Here is a 17,166-nt window from a genome sequence, read left to right as displayed (position 1 = left end):
TCGGCCTAGTGGGAATGTGCGTGCACAATTTCACGGAAATCACGCGATGTGTTCATGATTTGCAGCATTTTGTTTGAAACTGAGCACTCCTGTGAACTTTGGAAGCCAATCTTAACCAATCAGGATGGAGTCTGAGAAATCTGAAAGACCCGTTTGGTTGAATGGCTCTAGAGAGACTGTGTACCAATTTGCGTGATGTTTGGACAAAATCAGTAGGTGTACTGTGCAAAAACTTGTTTTGCACAAAGCGGCCTCCTGGTGGCGCTATAACAGGCCGTTCTGGAAAGCTTGGGGCAGAGGTTCATGGTTGGCATCCAGGGAGTGTGTGTGCAAAATTTGGCATCGACCGGGTTAACGGTGGCTGAGATTAGCTGGTCACGGACGGACGGACACACGGACACACGGACGGACGGAGTGCAAAACATACTCTCCCCATGCCTTCGGCTGGTGGAGACAATGAAATGCATAACAGGTTCAGAGAGAGGGGTTACAAAACATCGACCATACAAACGGCAGAAAATAAAATTAAAGATGTACAAAGAGAAACCCTCCTGCAACCTGTCAACAAAGATAATTCAGAAAATAATGTCACATTTGTTTCGGAATTTAGTACATCATCTCATGCAATTAAAAACATTATCCACAAACATTGGAACATATTGAGATGCGATCCCAACCTAAAAAACATTTCAACAGCACCACCCAGGTTTTGTTTTAAGAGAGGCAAAAATATAAAGGATTTTGTTGTCACTAGTATGTACAAATCACCAAAGGCCACTGGGGCTAATTGGCTAAACACTGAACTATGTGGCAACCACCCTTGTGGAAGATGTACTCACTGTTCAAACACGAGTACCACCAAGGTCTTTTATCATCCACAGACTGGTCAGGAACACAAAATAAAGGGCTTCATTAATTGTAACACAACTCATGTTGTATATATGTTAAAATGCCCGTGCGGGATGGTATACGTTGGTCAAACGAAACGCAATCTGAAAATAAGAATAGCTGAACATAAAGCTGCCATCCGACATGGGAATATGGACTATGCTATTGCCCGTCATTACAAAGAAAGGGGACATGGGTCAGCAGCCACACTCAAATTTATTGGGATAGAGAAAGTTGACCTGCCACCTAGAGGTGGTAACATGGTAAAACTGCTCTTAAAGAAAGAGGCACATTGGATCTTCACTCTGAACACAATGGAACCCAATGGTTTAAATGAGAGCTTAGACCTCAGCCCATTTTTATAAACCTGGTCATAAATGTGTAATTACTGTCCTATTTATTAATCCTTTATTACTGATGTGGTTGCCCTAATTTTGATTATTTGACCTGAATTACTCCATATTTTCCCCTATAGGATGAGGCCCATGATATTTTATCTGTATATTGTGTATTGGCACTGTTGTGGTGGGGTTTTTTTGTTTTTATACATCTGCTATATATATTTATTGTCATTTTTATATATGGAAAAAGATGTATTTATTTTTTATCTGTTTGTTCATGTGTCTAGTCTGCCCCTCCCATATATGAATATTTATTGAATCATTGATGCCACACCCGGGGGGGTGGTTTTGTCTAATGACTGTCTCTATACAGTATATACTTGACACATTCACACCTCTGTATAGCACCTGACGAAGCTCACGGCGAAACGCGTCGTGCTAATAAATAAGTTTGATGCAGTAAGTTGTCCGTCTCTGTTCCCTGGAGTGTGCAGTCCCTTCCTTGGAAGGTTTTTCTCTTTTTTGATATATATATATATATATATATATATATATATATATATGTGTGTGTGTGTGTGTGTGTGTGTGTGTGTGTGTGTGTGTGTGTGTGTGTGTGTGTCCATTTATTAATATATGAGTGAGATAATCATGTGAACCAAAACAGATCTATTGGTAAAGAAAAGGAAATATATGGTTAGTTACCTCTTGGGTGAGTGCCTTGCAAACAACCTCCAACATGGGCTTCCTGGCCTTGTCTGTGCTAAAAAGAACCCTCACAGCTTTCATATACTGACCATTCTTGAAATGTTTTATTGCTTGGTCAATGGGAGATGATTTTATAGTCCTCAACTTTGCCGCTCTCTGCTGCTTAAGGGCACTGGCAGAGGTTTCAGAGGATGGAAAAGTTATTTTTTTCCCCCTTGGAACCGTTTTGCTCCTCAGCACACACACACAAGAATAGCAAATAAAGGTGTGGCTCTCTGGTTCCAGGTCTGGGAATGTGAGCCCTACAGTCCTTGGACTGGCAAGCAATTCTAGATCAGTCCTTTTGTAACCCTTGCTTTTTTTGGGGAATGCTTGGTTGCAATTGCAACAGGCAGGTGCATTCCGATTCATTTTAAAGCTACTGTATTATACACCTTGTGTATAACACAGGTGTACACCTCCAACACTGGAGGTGAAAAGTAGCCTAATTGGCCTAAAGCAAACAGAAAATATAATAATAATAATAATAATAAGGGTAATAATAATAATAATATATGTATATATATATTGTTCGTTCTTTCAATCTAATATAAGTTAGTATAAGTTTCCAATCTGTTCTCACTAGATCAAACCTCGTTCTCAAAGATGCCAAAGTCAGTTTGGGGTGTGGGAAGAAGAGGCTGTCTGAGAATGGAGTGCTTGTTTTATTACCTCGGCATACTCATACGCGCGTCCTGGTTGGTGGGAGCAAATGTCAGCGCACCTGTCAATTTGTGATGACGTCTTTGGTAAACGACAGGAAGTATCTAAAATCGGTTCATCGATACTTACGTCCCCCCCCTCGCCGGAGAGAAAGGCGTCCGTGTGCATCTCTTGAAAAAGTGGAGATAATTCACTAAATACGCGTTTTGTGCCAGAACTTTCACATGGATATAAAACTAGAGGACCATTTTTCACTCCACGTCTTTGGAATAATTTAATGGGTGAGTACAAACGGAGCATTTATCACATTTATGCCGCACATGCAACGTTCTACCACAAATAAAGGAGGGTGTTCTATGGCTCTGTATGTGAAATACTGTACATACTGTATGTAACAACAAGAGCCGTTCTAGGGCTAAGGAGCTCCCAACACGTCGCCCTCACCCTCCTCACGGCGCCAGAGTCAAAATCATTGTTTAAATTATTTGTCAGTAATTCCTACATCATGCACACCCTTTATTTTGAATTTGTTTCCTATCAATGTATTTTTTATGAATTTGTGAAGTGAACCTTCCCCTCTAGCCTACCCTACACTAGTCTCTGAGCCTAAAGGACACCAGACGACAGTCTGAGTGTGAAGTTTCTTTCAGATTGCAATTATTTTAAAATGCAATATCTCCTAGACAAAACCACCTGGACACACCAAAACACATCACAATGTTCATTGGCCATGCCTACACTATGCACACCCTTTATTTTGAATTTCTTCCTAAAAATGTATTTGTTATGAATTTCTGAAATCTAAGAAATGTAATAACTTTTTGGTCACATGACCTCTTCAAGAAAATCATTGTTCATATTGTCTGTCAGTCATGCCTACATCATGCACACCCTTTATTTTGAAATTGTTCTTCAAAATGTATTTTTTATGAATTTCTGAAATCTAAGAAATTTAATAACTTTTTTTTCACATGACCTCTTCAACAAAATCATTGTTCAGATTATTTGTCAATAATTCCTACATCATGCACACCCTTTATTTAGAATTTTGTTCTTCAAAATGTATTTTTTATGAATTTCTGAAATCTAAGAAATGTAATAACTTTTTGGTCACATGACCTCTTCAACAAAATCATTGTTCATATTGTCTGTCAGTCATGCCTACATGATGCACACCCTTTATTTTGAAAATCTTCTTCAAAATGTATTTCTTATGAATTTCTGAAATCTAAGAAATGTAATAACTTTTTTTTCACATGACCTCTTCAACAAAATCATTGTTCATATTGTCTGTCAGTCATGCCTACATGATGCACACCCTTTATTTTGAAATTTTTCCTAAAAATGTATTTTTTATGAATTTCTGAAATCTAAGAAATTTAATAACTTTTTTTTCACATGACCTCTTCAACAAAATCATTGTTCAAATTATTTGTCAGGCATGCCTACATGATGCACACCCTTTATTTTGAAAATCTTCTTCAAAATGTATTTCTTATGAATTTCTGAAATCTAAGAAATTTAATAACTTTTTTTCTCACATGACCTCTTCAACAAAATCATTGTTCAAATTATTTGTCAATAATTCCTACATCATGCACACCCTTTATTTAGATTTTTTTCTTCAAAATGTATTTTTTATGAATTTCTGAAATCTAAGAAATTGAATAGATTTTTGGTCACATGACCTTTTCAATAAAATCATTGTTCAAATTATTTGTCAGTAATTCCTACACCATGCACACCCTTTATTTTGATTTTTTTCCTAAAAATTTATTTTTTATGAATTTCTGAAATCTAAGAAATGTAATAACTTTTTTTTCACATGACCTCTTCAACAAAATCATTGTTCAAATTATTTGTCAGGCATGCCTACATGATGCACACCCTTTATTTTGAAAATCTTCTTCAAAATGTATTTCTTATGAATTTCTGAAATCTAAGAAATTTTATAACTTTTTTTCTCACATGACCTCTTCAACAAAATCATTGTTCAAATTATTTGTCAATAATTCCTACATCATGCACACCCTTTATTTAGATTTCTTTCTTCAAAATGTATTTTTTATGAATTTCTGAAATCTAAGAAATTTAATAACTTTTTGGTCACATGACCTCTTCAACAAAATCATTGTTCATATTGTCTGTCAGTCATGCCTACATCATGCACACCCTTTATTTTGATTTTTTTCTTCAAAATGTATTTTTTATGAATTTCTGAAATCTAAGAAAGTTAATAACTTTTTTTTCACATGACCTCTTCAACAAAATCATTGTTCAAATTATTTGTCAGTAATTCCTACATCATGCACACCCTTTATTTTGAAATGTTTCTTCAAAATGTATTTTTTATGAATTTCTGAAATCTAAGAAATTGAATAATGTTTTGGTCACATGACCTCTTCAACAAAATCATTGTTCATATTGTCTGTCAGTCATGCCTACATGATGCACACCCTTTATTTTGAATTTCTTCTTCAAAATGTATTTTTTATGAATTTCTGAAATCTAAGAAATCAAATAACTTTTTGGTCACATGACCTTTTCAACAAAAACAGGTTAACCCGCAGGTTAATATCAACTGGCGGCCTGGGGGCCACATGTGTCCCCCACCTTCACCTAATGCGGCCCGCAGGTTAATATCAACTGGCGACCTGAGGGCCTACATGATGTAGGCATGACTGACAGACAATAATATGAACAATGATTTTGTTGAAGAGGTCATGTGACCAAAAGGTTATTTGATTTCTTAGATTTCAGAAATTCATGAAAAATACATTGATAGGAAAAAATGTCAAAATAAAGGGTGTGCATGATGTAGGAATTACTGACAAATAATTTGAACAATGATTTTGTTGAAGAGGTCATGTGACCAAAAAGTTATTCGATTTCTTAGATTTCAGAAATTCATAAAAAATACATTTTGAAGAATAATTTCAAAATAAAGGGTGTGCATGATGTAGGAATTACTGACAAATAATTTGAACAATGATTTTATTGAAAAGGTCATGTGACCAAAAAGTTATTCAATTTCTTAGATTTCAGAAATTCATAAAAAATAAAAGGGGTGTGCATCATGTAGGCATGGCCAATGAACATTGTGATGTGTTTTGGTGTGTCCAGGTGGTTTTGTCTAGGAGATATAGCATTTAAAAAGAAATGCAATCTGTAATTTATTGACGGTCCCTAACATTTTCGAATATCCAACTGGGTGGATATAAAACCTGAAACCAACTTACCATTTACATATTCATGAACCTGAGATCAGACAAAGTAGCAGGTGTATTGTAGTGTCGTCCCGATAAGTGGCTGGAAATGAGCACAGAGTCAGGAGGTAAAAAGCAGCCACACCGTGGTTTATTCCAAAAAGAAGGTGGACAGCATGGGAAATGCCATGACACAAGCAGCAAACAGATAGGGCATGTTGGTGTGCAGCTCCACCATGCCCTCTCACTGAATCCAACACTGAGTTGTTGTGTGCTTCCTGGCAGCCTTTTATAGAGCGTCGCAGTCCCGCCCCCTCGAGAGACCCGGAAAAGAAATCGTCGTTCATTTTCTCATAGGCATTTCTTTAAAGTATTTATTTAAAGACGGTTACGCCGCGGACAAAGCCAACTCGGATTGTGTCAAATCATGACAATGAACACAATATTTTGGGCCGATCAAATCATTAGAAAGAAGAAAATAAAGGCAGGAGACAACACTATTTGTTTTGTTTTTCTTCTTATAAATTATTTGATCGGCCCAAAACATTGTGTTCATTGTCATGATTTCTCACGATCCGAGTTGGCTTTGTCTGCGGCGTAACCGTCTTTAAATAAATACTTAAAGAAAATCCGATAGGAGAAATGCATTGCATTTCATTTCCTGGGCCACTGGTCATTCTGAAAGGGGGAGGGACTGCGACGCTCTATAGTCAGCTGAACCAATCAGTGCAGACTGTACCATATTACCTGGTTAAAGATGCAACACTTCCCTGAACCCCACATAACCCACATCACATGAACCTATAAATCTATATCCCTACACCGGTAAGTACATATCAATGATGCCCACTATTGCAAGATAACCCACATATCACATTATCATTAGCAGCTCCAATGCATAACTCAAACACCCCCCATTGCTATTTCACTGTGGTCCAGTCCAGACCAATACATGGTGCTCTGGTAGCCTGGGACTCTTTTGCCTGAACACACAGAACAGAAGCAGTCAGTATTCAAGTACCCATAACACAGTCTCATATTGCATAATTGTATTTTCATGTTCATAATACTTTCAATAAACCAGTTCAACTCATGACTCTTCCTTTGTGTGCAAATATACATACTTAAATGTGCCCAATATCAGTAACGGAGGACCACTTCGTTACATGTATGCTGTGCATTATAGCCAATTTGTTTTAAAGGTGAAAATTACCCCGGGTCGTCACCAGGAGGTCAGCAAACGGCTAATGGATCCTCCCGTGATGTTTTTGGTTGTTTCTTTTGGTTACCTGATGCATTGTAACGGCGACTAATGAGCCGTGGGTAACGCTTCCATTCTAAATGTCCCGTCGGCCACCGGCCAACTTGGGTAACGCTTCCATTCTAAATGTCCCGTTGGACATAAAAATAAAATAAAAAAATAAACATAAGTAAATACAAAATTAAAGATTTACATATATCCTTTGTCCAGAAAAAAATTAAAATTGCCAGTATCAGTGCTACTGCAAACATGAAGACTCTGCCTGTTGGTCCTTTAGGAGCTGAAAGACAGAAATAGAAAACATAAATAGAAAAGAAAATCTCTTTACATTTTTTTTTATTCCCCTGCGAATGCTTCCTAGTAAAACAGGAAGTGAACAGATCCCCTTCCGGCTTGCACCATCTAGGTCCTCTAGGAGGAGTTTCAAGAAGATCAGACAAACCGGAAGTAGGAATTATAGTTTTATGGAAGTGGAAGTCCGTACGGCCAGCCACCAGGTAGGGTTAGTAGGAATTATTGTTTTATGGAAGTCCGTACGGCCAGCCACCAGGTTTGGGACCTTATGCTGCAAGCTGGAGTAATGGCCATTTAGAACTGATTCTACAAATGTCTTCTAAATCCTGACAGTTTTCTGAAAAACCCATGTTTCTATGTCAGTGGTTCTCAAAATTGGCCGCCGACCCCCATCTCAAAATATGTTGTTACAGGGACCCCCACCCAGAAGCCAATAGGATTCAATACGTATAGTCCCCCCTAGGAACCCCTCAAGGACCCCTTGAGGTCCCCGGACCGCACTTTGGCAAATTGGAGATGACATGGACGGAAACCACTGGGCAATGAGAGTACATACATCCAGGCTATGGGATATAAAGTAACAGATCTTCTTGGCAAATTGGAGATGACATGGGACGGAAACCCCTGGGCAATGGGACGGAAACGCCTGGGCAATGGGACCCTGGAGATCTCTGGTGGAGCTGTTGCCCCCGCGGCCTGACTACGGACAAGCGGTTGAAGATGGATGGACGGACAACAACCACTATATTAATGAGTATTTCCTACAGTATTTCTTATAGCTTTAAGTCAAAAAATCGGAAAACACACACACACACACACACCTTTGTAAAGCGGGTTGTCTACAGCGTCGCTCTGCTCCACACTGAACCGGTTCTTTATCGCACAGGATATTCTTCGAACTCTTCTCCCTTCCTCGTCGTCGCTGATCGTCACGGTCCGGGAGTCAGGTCCGCTCCATTCCTCATCGTTGTAGCTCCTGGTCTCGTTGGGTTTGGGTCGAGTCCATTTCTCATCGTGGAACCTCCATCGATAGACGACCACGCCCGACTCCGTGACGTCTCCCAATACGATGCACTGCAGCGTGCAGTTGCTGGAGTTGGAGTCACATGGTGCCACGATGGATAGCTTTGGATGTGGGACTTTCTCTGTTGAGGACACAGAATGAAGACATGAAGAATCAATGCGCCACACATCTATTATGAACACACGCACACGCATGTGCAGGCACGCCCACATGCACATACGCACACATGCACACACCCACACGCTGGGGCAACTGACTGAAGACGAGATGTTAACATGCCTTCTGCTGACCCTGAACTGACCTCATGCTTCCTTCTATGCATGAGGAGTCCAAAACCCTTCTTTTCACCCGACAGGAGAGGGAGTTTCCCCAGTTGGAAACGTAGCGTGTGGGAGGAACGCGAACACGTTATTCCAAACAGTTATTCCTTTCCCCTCCATCAGGCGCCCCGGCTGGCCAGAGGGAGGCGGTATGAGCCGGATTTCGATTGCATCTTTAGCCCAGCCCGATACTGCACCGCATCAACATATCTACAGTTTCCATTACAATTGAAATAAAGTATCTCCTCGCACGAACTGAAATCTGTCGCGCACAGACACCGACGCTGGTGTAAAAGAAATAAAAAAGTTATCTTTTTTTTAAATGGCGCAGTCATACTCCTGTGTATGACTGCGCCGTCTGCGCGGCGACCTTAGAGGTGGAGACAGCAGGAGCAGACAGCACTGCAGTCAGTGTTAATGAACCCCCAAGAACCAGATAAGATCGCGTTGCGCCCATAGACTGTAAAAAAAATATGGACAAAGCGTTCTCCGGGTCTGATATGGATGTAAGATTGAATTGTAAATCGCCATCTTTCTAGATCCGTTTGGGCCCAGCTGGCCCATTGGCTGGCCCAGACAACGAGGCAGGACTTCCCCCCTTCTTCGTTGGTTTTTATTTTGACTCGAACGGGGGGTGGATCCCGATCATAGACTGTAACGGTAGCCATGCCCCTCAGAACATACTCAACTTCATGGTTATTTTTTTTATAAATGGGACCATAATTTTCCAAAAAGAATATTATGACATGATAAATTAGACTTTAAACTAGTGACTGGAAGCAGAAAGTATTCATGACCATGTTTATTAAGGTAATACAGTCTAGGTGAAGTTGGGCCCAAATACATGGACCTCTATGGTGCTATGGGGTTTTTTGGCCCCAATGACAGCACCACAACAGGCCATTATATGAACTTTCAGGAAGTCCCGATTTCCTTAGTGGCTTCACAAAATATCTGTCTGACTGCCCCCCTGGTTGCGCCTTGGACCCGTGCGTTGATGGGACATTTAGATTTAAAAAGGCGAACAGATGGAAGTGTGGATGAAAGCACGGCTGTGCGCAACAACAACGAGAGGGGGACTAACGTTAGCTTCGCATTAGCTGGTTAGCTAACGCTGTTATCACTACAGCACAACAAACCTCCAGTCCAGTGTACAACATGTGGAAGCTAACGTTAATCTCTAGCGGTCTATTCCCATTCCATAATTATGGAACCTCTCTCTGTAAATCTGTTAATACAGCTTTCTTCAATCAATCAATCAATCAATCAATCAATCAATCAATCCCTCTGCTATGTAGAGCTACATAATATTAGCCCATAGCTGGCGTAGTAGGGGCCATAAGGGGCTGCTGACGTTCGACAATCTGAGAAAGTAGGAGTTCAAAGACACACCAACAAACTCGTTTTAGTGTGTGTGTGTGTGTGTGTGTGTGTGTGTGTGTGTGTGTGTGTGTGTGTGTGTGTGTGTCGGTGTCCCAATAAAGTTTACGTTTTCTCATGCCCCTCATGTAAAGCAATATCGAGTATTCATATACCATTCGTTCTCAACCTGTGGGTCCCCACATGATTTGGGGGTGGGGGGGGGACCCCATATGACAGTGGAGTGACAATTTAAGGACTTTTAAGACTTTTAAGACTTTTATAATACCTCAAAGGCTCTAAAAGAAAACAAAATAATTTGTTTCTAAAGTGTAGTTGCTTATTTGGTCTTGTTTCCAAAGTGTAGTTGTTTATTTGGTCTTGTTTCCAAAGTGTAGTTGTTTATTTGGTCTTGTTTCTAAAGTGTAGTTGTTTATATGGTCTTGTTTCTAAAGTGTAGTTGTTTATTTGGTAGTGTTTCAAAAGTGTAGTTGTTTATTTGGGCTTGTTTCTAAAGTGTAATGTTTATTTGGTCTTGTTTCTAAAGTGTAGTTGTTTATTTGGTCTTGTTTCTAAAGTGTAGTTGTTTTTTTTTGGTCTCGTTTCTAAAGTGTAGATGTTTATTTGGTCTTGTTTCTAAAGTGTAGTTGTTTATTTGGGCTTGTTTCTAAAGTGTAGTTGCTTAGTTGGGCTTGTTTCTCAATGTTGTATAAACCAGTGGTTCTCATTTTCATGCCAAGGACCCCCCAAAATGAATGTATTTGTCTGCGGACCCCCATCTGAAAATATTTCATGTCAGGCACCTGAAGCCCCGTATCGCTGCGGTGCGCCAGGGGAGTAGTTACATCAGTTTGTGTCGCCATTATCCCCCTTCCCAGGAGTGATCCATTATGCCCCTCCCCCTTCCCTGGAGTGATCCATCACATGGAGGACCGGCTGATCCCAAACATTCTCTAATAAATGTTTCAATAAAATAAAATACCAAAACAAATCATAAAGGACAGACAATAACAGATCCATAACGACGAGTCATACTTACTCATCTCTTTAAGCAGGTAAGTCTTGCCGTGAAGTCTCTCGTTGATCTCCACAGAATACAGCCCGATGTCTTCTGCGGTCATGTTGTCGATGACCAGCCGTCCGGTGTCTGGGTCCAGTGTGGAGCGGTGTCTAAACGTCCCGTAGTAATCCAGACCATGAAGCAGATACCACTCCGCTACTAGGTTGCCTCCGTGCCTCCACAGGATGCTGGTGACGGCTTCAGGAACAGAGCGGTAGTCTGGGAACAGTTCCACGCGGATGCCTCTGCCTCGTGGTGGAAGGTATTTCACTCGGTCATCTCTTGGCCCTCCAGCTTTAAATTAATACACGTTGGTGTTCTTTAGTGTTTTTGATATTTCAAAACCCAGAATAACCACTTTTTTTTTTTTTAAGGCCCAACAATGGTTATGGTTATGAACATTAAATCTTACCAACAAGGAGCTGGATCGTACTGTTGCCCACGTGTGGAACGAGACAGCGGTAGGTCCCGATGTCCGAGAGCCTCACCCCGGTCAGCCTCAGTGAGATGTTACCGTGTAGCAGCTCCTCGTGAAACAGGAACGTCCTCCGTTTGTACAAGATGTTCACGGCGGTGGTAATGGGACGTCCATCTTGGAAAACGTAAACGTTTGGTGGCGCCAGGCCAGCTTTGTACCACAACACTGAACGTCTCTCCATGTTGAGCGGTGGGTCAACGTGACACGGAAGGATCGCCTCGCCTCCCAGTCTGGCCAGCACAGGCTGGGAGGACCCAATGACCTGGTGTTGTCCTAAAAACACAACCCAAATGAGATAGACTTTATTGTCACCACGAGGGGAAATTTGTCTTGGGCAAAAGTGCAGTAGTACAGTATGTTTTTAGAACACAGACAAAACACAGTAGCAGCAGCAGCATTGTACAATCATTGGAGAGAATAGTCACATGGTATAGTATCACAAGATTAGAACGGTGCACATTTGCACTCAGAAAGAATGAAAATAAAAAGTACAAAAGAGTAATTCACCAGATAAGAGGTTATTCACAAGGTATGGTATCACAGCGCCTCTAGTGGCTCCAATGAAGTTCGCCCCTCTTCATAAATAGACCATCTTTGGCGTAAGTACAGACAAGTACGGGGCTGCGTCCGAATTTATTCCCTATGCCCCATACATACAGTGCACTGCGTTGAGGTTCCACCATTTTGTTTTAGTGTCCGAATATGTAGTGAGCATTTTTGCACCCTAATGTAGTGGACTGAAGTATCCCACAATCCCCCGGGAATTGTAGGGACCATCCGATGGTCACTACAAAAACGCAGCGAAGCAAATCTACCCCATAATGCATTGCGCAAGCTCGCTCTTGAGCGCACATGCACACGTTTGCGCACGTGCACTGCTTCTGCATGCATGCGCTCCAACTCAGAAGAGGCAGGAGTTGAACCAGCGAAAGAAATGTACTTTTTAATGTTTGTTTTCCTTCTCTTTTCTTCCCTGGCGGATCTCGAAGCTACAGATCTCGAGATTAATGATCTAGTGCATTTATTTTGCAATTGCTTTATTTCATTTTTAATAAAAGTATATTCATTTGCAAACTATTCTGATTCATTGTATCACCCATAATAATAATAATAATAGTATTACTATTCTGATTCATTGTATCACCAGCGCATGACGTTAGGAGAGGAATCAGTTGCTGACTTGCTGTAGAATATATTTGCGAGAATAACCTATTTTATCACAAACGTATAGGCTAAATATAATGCATGTGAGACATTCATTTTGTCACGACTCACGAACACATGTTTTATTAATAGGCTCATTAATTCCTGCCATGAAATATATAACATTCTTTCATTGAATTGCGAAAAATACATGAAAACCTCATTAAGTAATTTATTGGACTGCTGTTTTTGTTAACACCAAACGTCCGTATTGCGAGCTTGTAGATCAGCTACTGTTGGTAATTCTTTACCAAAAGTAGCTGATCTACAAGCTCACAATACGGACGTCACGTTGCTTATAGATCGGCTACTTTTGGTGTATCCCCCCCCCCAGGCTTAAGGCTCATACATAGTCTGGATTTACGGTGGTGGGGTGACCACCGAACTACAACATGACGTCACGAGCCGCGGTGAAGAGCAAACCACCGCCACCGCTCCAGCCCTTCTCTCTGTTTTTACTCACCACCGCTCAACGTTATTTCAGCTCCGGTGGTCAGCTCACCACCGGAGCGGTGGTCACTTCACCACCGAAAATCCAGACTATGAATAGGCCTTTAGTGGGGCTTCATGTGGTTAATGCTGAGGATGTTTTCATATTGCTGGATAATATGGATATACTATTAATTTATTGATAATAATCATTAGGCCTATGTTTTAAGAGAATAAGCTTTATCATAAATATATAGGCCGCCGCCTACATGTTGTTTTAAGAGAATAATATCTTTATCATAAACATATAGGCCTAAATGTTGTTTTAAGAGAATAATATCTTTATCATAAACATATAGGCCTTAATGTTGTTTTAATAGAATAACCTTTATCATAAACATATAGGCCTTAATGTTGTTTTAAGAGAATAACCTTTATCATAAACATATAGCCTAGGCCTAAATGCCTGCAAACACATTCAGATTTTACGGGGAGTTTAGAAATGCAGCTGTGGTGTCCTTTGAGAGCGGTTTTGAAGGAGTCAAGGGATTCACATGTCTTAAGTTGATGACTTGTACCAACAATCCCTTGACTCCTTCAAAACTGCGGACGGCTGCAAATCGAACCCGACCCCGGAAACGCTGAATAACCTGAACACCCCCCCCCCCCCCCCTCCATGTGGGTGGATGATTTCCAGAGAATAACCGTCCGATACACAGCTCAGCATATTTCCTGCCAGTAGGGGGTGCAAAACCCAAACTCAACTGTACTACACCATGCCATACATATTAGGGATTATATTAGTGATACCAGTGGTCCTTGAGGGGGTTCCAGGTGGTCCCCAGCTAAATGATAGAGAGTAACCAAATGGACCCTTATAGATCTTTAACTCTTGATAGCATAAAATGAAACGAAATTTTATTTCATTTTAAGCTCTCAAGAGGTATACATTGTTAAACTGGTTATACTGGTTAACAAGCTTAAAGCTATTGGTTTTGATAGCACATCAGTGAGCTGAATGCAATCCTACCTGGAGGGGAGAGAACAGATGGTGGAGGTGAACGGAACACTGTCCCCTCCCCTCCCAGTGAGCTGTGGCGTCCCACAAGGAAGCATACTAGGGCCTTTACTGTTCCTAATATATGTTAACGACATGACTTCAGCTTGTGACTGCAACTTGTTCCTGTTCGCAGATGACTCAGCACTGCTGGTCTCGGACAGGAACAAACTGCAGGTTGAAAAGACCCTCAGCTCTGAACTCGGTAGAATCTGCACCTGGCTCGCTGATAACAAACTATCCTTACACCTGGGAAAAACTGAATCCATCCTCTTCGGATCAAATAGTAATCTCAGCAAGGCAGATGGCTTCTTAGTTAGAGTGGGTGACAATATTATCACACGAAAAGATCAAATTACCTACCTAGGTTCCATCCTGGAGGCCAATCTTTCCGGTGATAAAATGGCCACCAACGTAATCAAAAAAGTCAATCAAAGAACAAGATTCCTTTACAGGATCTCCTCACTGGTCAGCAAAAACACCTTGAAGACCTTAACAGGATCCCTCGTACAAGGTTTCTTTGACTATGCATCCACCTCTTGGTACCACAGCACCTCAAAGGCCCTTAAAACAAGGCTCCAGACCTCGCAAAACAAACTGGTCAGGCTCCTACTTGGCCTCACCCCCCGAACCCACCTCACCCCTACCCACTTTGACAGGCTGGGATGGCTTAGGGTCGACGACAGAGTACAGCATCTTGCAATGGGTCTGGTCCACAAGATTCGATACACCACCAAGATACCCATGTACCTGTCTAAATACTTCCTTAATGTAAACGAAGTCCACACCCACAACACCAGAGGGAGTGCAACAAACCATGTACAACCCAGATTCGGCACAAACAAGGGACTAAATTATTTTCGCTCCTATGCCACCAAAATGTGGAACGCCCTACCAACAGTCATTAAGACATGTGAATCCCTTGACTCCTTCAAAACCGCTCTCAAAGGGCACCTACGGATGGCTGCAATTCGAAACTGGCCTCTGTAAAATCTGAATCCCCCACCCCTCACTGTATATTGTATCTTTTCCCTTTTTTGCTTCCTATATGATGAATTCCTGTTCTGTTCTTTAGCTACATAGAAATGTCTATTTGTATGTCTCTAAATGTTTGTATGTCTCTAAATGTTTTGATGAATTGAACAATGTGGACCGTGTTGTAAACAAGTGTAATGCTTAATTGGGTCGTCCACTCACAGTTAACAGTCAATCAATGAGTTGGAACGAACACGGAAACCACGCCCGTTTGTTTTCCCAGTGAAAAAGTAACGGTTTCGCGTCGGTTAGTAAAAGTGAGTGTGAGAATTAATAAGTGTAGGCCTACCTGTCACAGGTGTGTTACAGATGCTGCTCCACAGCACCGACAACATGTAGAAAGTAATCCGCGACTTTAATGCTGTTAAAACTCTGTTTACTGTGAAGAACAGCGACAGCGAGTGGGCCTCCATCGTTGTTCTTGTTTTAGGCACCCGTGAAGAAGTGAACCGTCCTCAACCTTCCCCCCCAGCCTACACTCTGACCCTGAGTAACCTCCTGAATAACCTGGCGGTTGTAAGGTCCCACGCCCCCCCCCCCCTGTGGCTCAGTTGCTGCAGACCGGCAATGAAGGCTCAGAGTCTGACAATCAGGCTAAGTTAAGTTTATTTAGTAAAGCTACACACAACCATTTTCCGGAAGGACACGGATCGTAACACTATACTACATGGCGACAGCTTTCATCCTTCTCACCTCATCAAAAATATCCCCTTCGGTCAACTTCAGCGTCTCAGACGCATATAGTGACCAGGAAAACTGGAACTGGAACTGGAAAACTGGAACTGGAACTTCTCCTCCAAAGCTGTTGTTATGAATAACCGGTTCACGGAGCGTGGCTACAAACACACCGAGTTGGAAACATATCAGTATCACTTAATATAAGGTAAAAGCGACGGACAGAAAGAGCCTCTTGAATGCTAAACAGAAAAACGCCCATACAAAAACAATGTTTATTTCACATCCACGTTCAGTAAACAGTCGGCTCAGATCAAAGTCTGCTAGTTAGTTACATTATTGACACAAATGTATATAAAACATTGGGTCCAAACAATAATAAAAAGCCCAACTTTAAAAAGGTACAATACATTAAAATATGTGAATACACAGCGACCCAGGTATGGAAGAGATCTTCTCTGCAACACCCACCTTTATCCACAAGAGGGCGCCCACGCTACAGAATAAGACGCAGAACAAAAACAAACAAGGCAGAACAGAAACATAGGGCTATAAAAATGAATGTAGGCTGTTTGTCATTGTATTTTCTGTGAATTAACTCACAGTTTAATCCACTGATCCTCATTTTAATTTCAAGGACCCCCAAATTAAATGTATATAATTAGCCTAGGCCCTAGGGTGACAGGGTCATAGGCCATTTCATTATTTATTTAAGAAGCACTGTTCTGAACCAATGTTCGCCTTTAAATAAAGAAAAAATGTAATCATCCTTAACCTTTAAGCTAAAATAATGATGACCGGGGACTTAAAATCATTGTTTTAATTGATGGCCTTCATGCCCTGCCACTTGGCCTTGTGCCCTAAAAAAGTTGACCACACTAAAGGCCAAGTGGTCTTGCCCCTAAAAGGATGAAATTCCAGGCCTGGTGTTGCCTGTTACTTACTATTAGTAATATACTACTGTAATATTATTACTTTACCCAGTAACGAGTAAAAACAGTAGCCTCGATACCCAGGCTTTCATTTATTGAAAACAAAACAGACATTGTGCTGTTGTAGGATCCCTTTGTGTGTGTGTGTGTGTGTGTGTGTGTGTGTGTGTGTGTGTGTGTGTGTGTGTGTGTGTGTG

The 17,166-nt window shown here is 41.1% G+C and overlaps 1 protein-coding gene across 1 annotated transcript; it reads right to left on the bottom strand.

Moving 5' to 3' along the window:
• Nucleotides 1-5,900: 5,900 nt before the first annotated feature.
• On the bottom strand, nucleotides 5,901-15,784 carry LOC310857216 (butyrophilin subfamily 1 member A1-like; the record flags this gene model as incomplete). The annotated part of the gene is made up of 6 exons (XM_083762826.1): nucleotides 15,652-15,784; nucleotides 11,573-11,911; nucleotides 11,140-11,454; nucleotides 8,219-8,542; nucleotides 7,331-7,383; nucleotides 5,901-5,945 (listed from the first exon to the last, which is right to left on the bottom strand). Exons 1-6 carry the CDS (start codon nucleotides 15,773-15,775, stop codon nucleotides 5,901-5,903), a joined length of 1,200 nt encoding a protein of 399 aa, XP_083618952.1. The 5' UTR covers nucleotides 15,776-15,784.
• Nucleotides 15,785-17,166: the final 1,382 nt, after the last annotated feature.

The sequence above is a fragment of the Protomyctophum parallelum genome (assembly GCF_964188405.1).
Source record: "Protomyctophum parallelum genome assembly, chromosome: 4".
NCBI lineage: Eukaryota > Metazoa > Chordata > Actinopteri > Myctophiformes > Myctophidae > Protomyctophum > Protomyctophum parallelum.
This window is presented reverse-complemented; position numbering and strand designations above follow the sequence as displayed.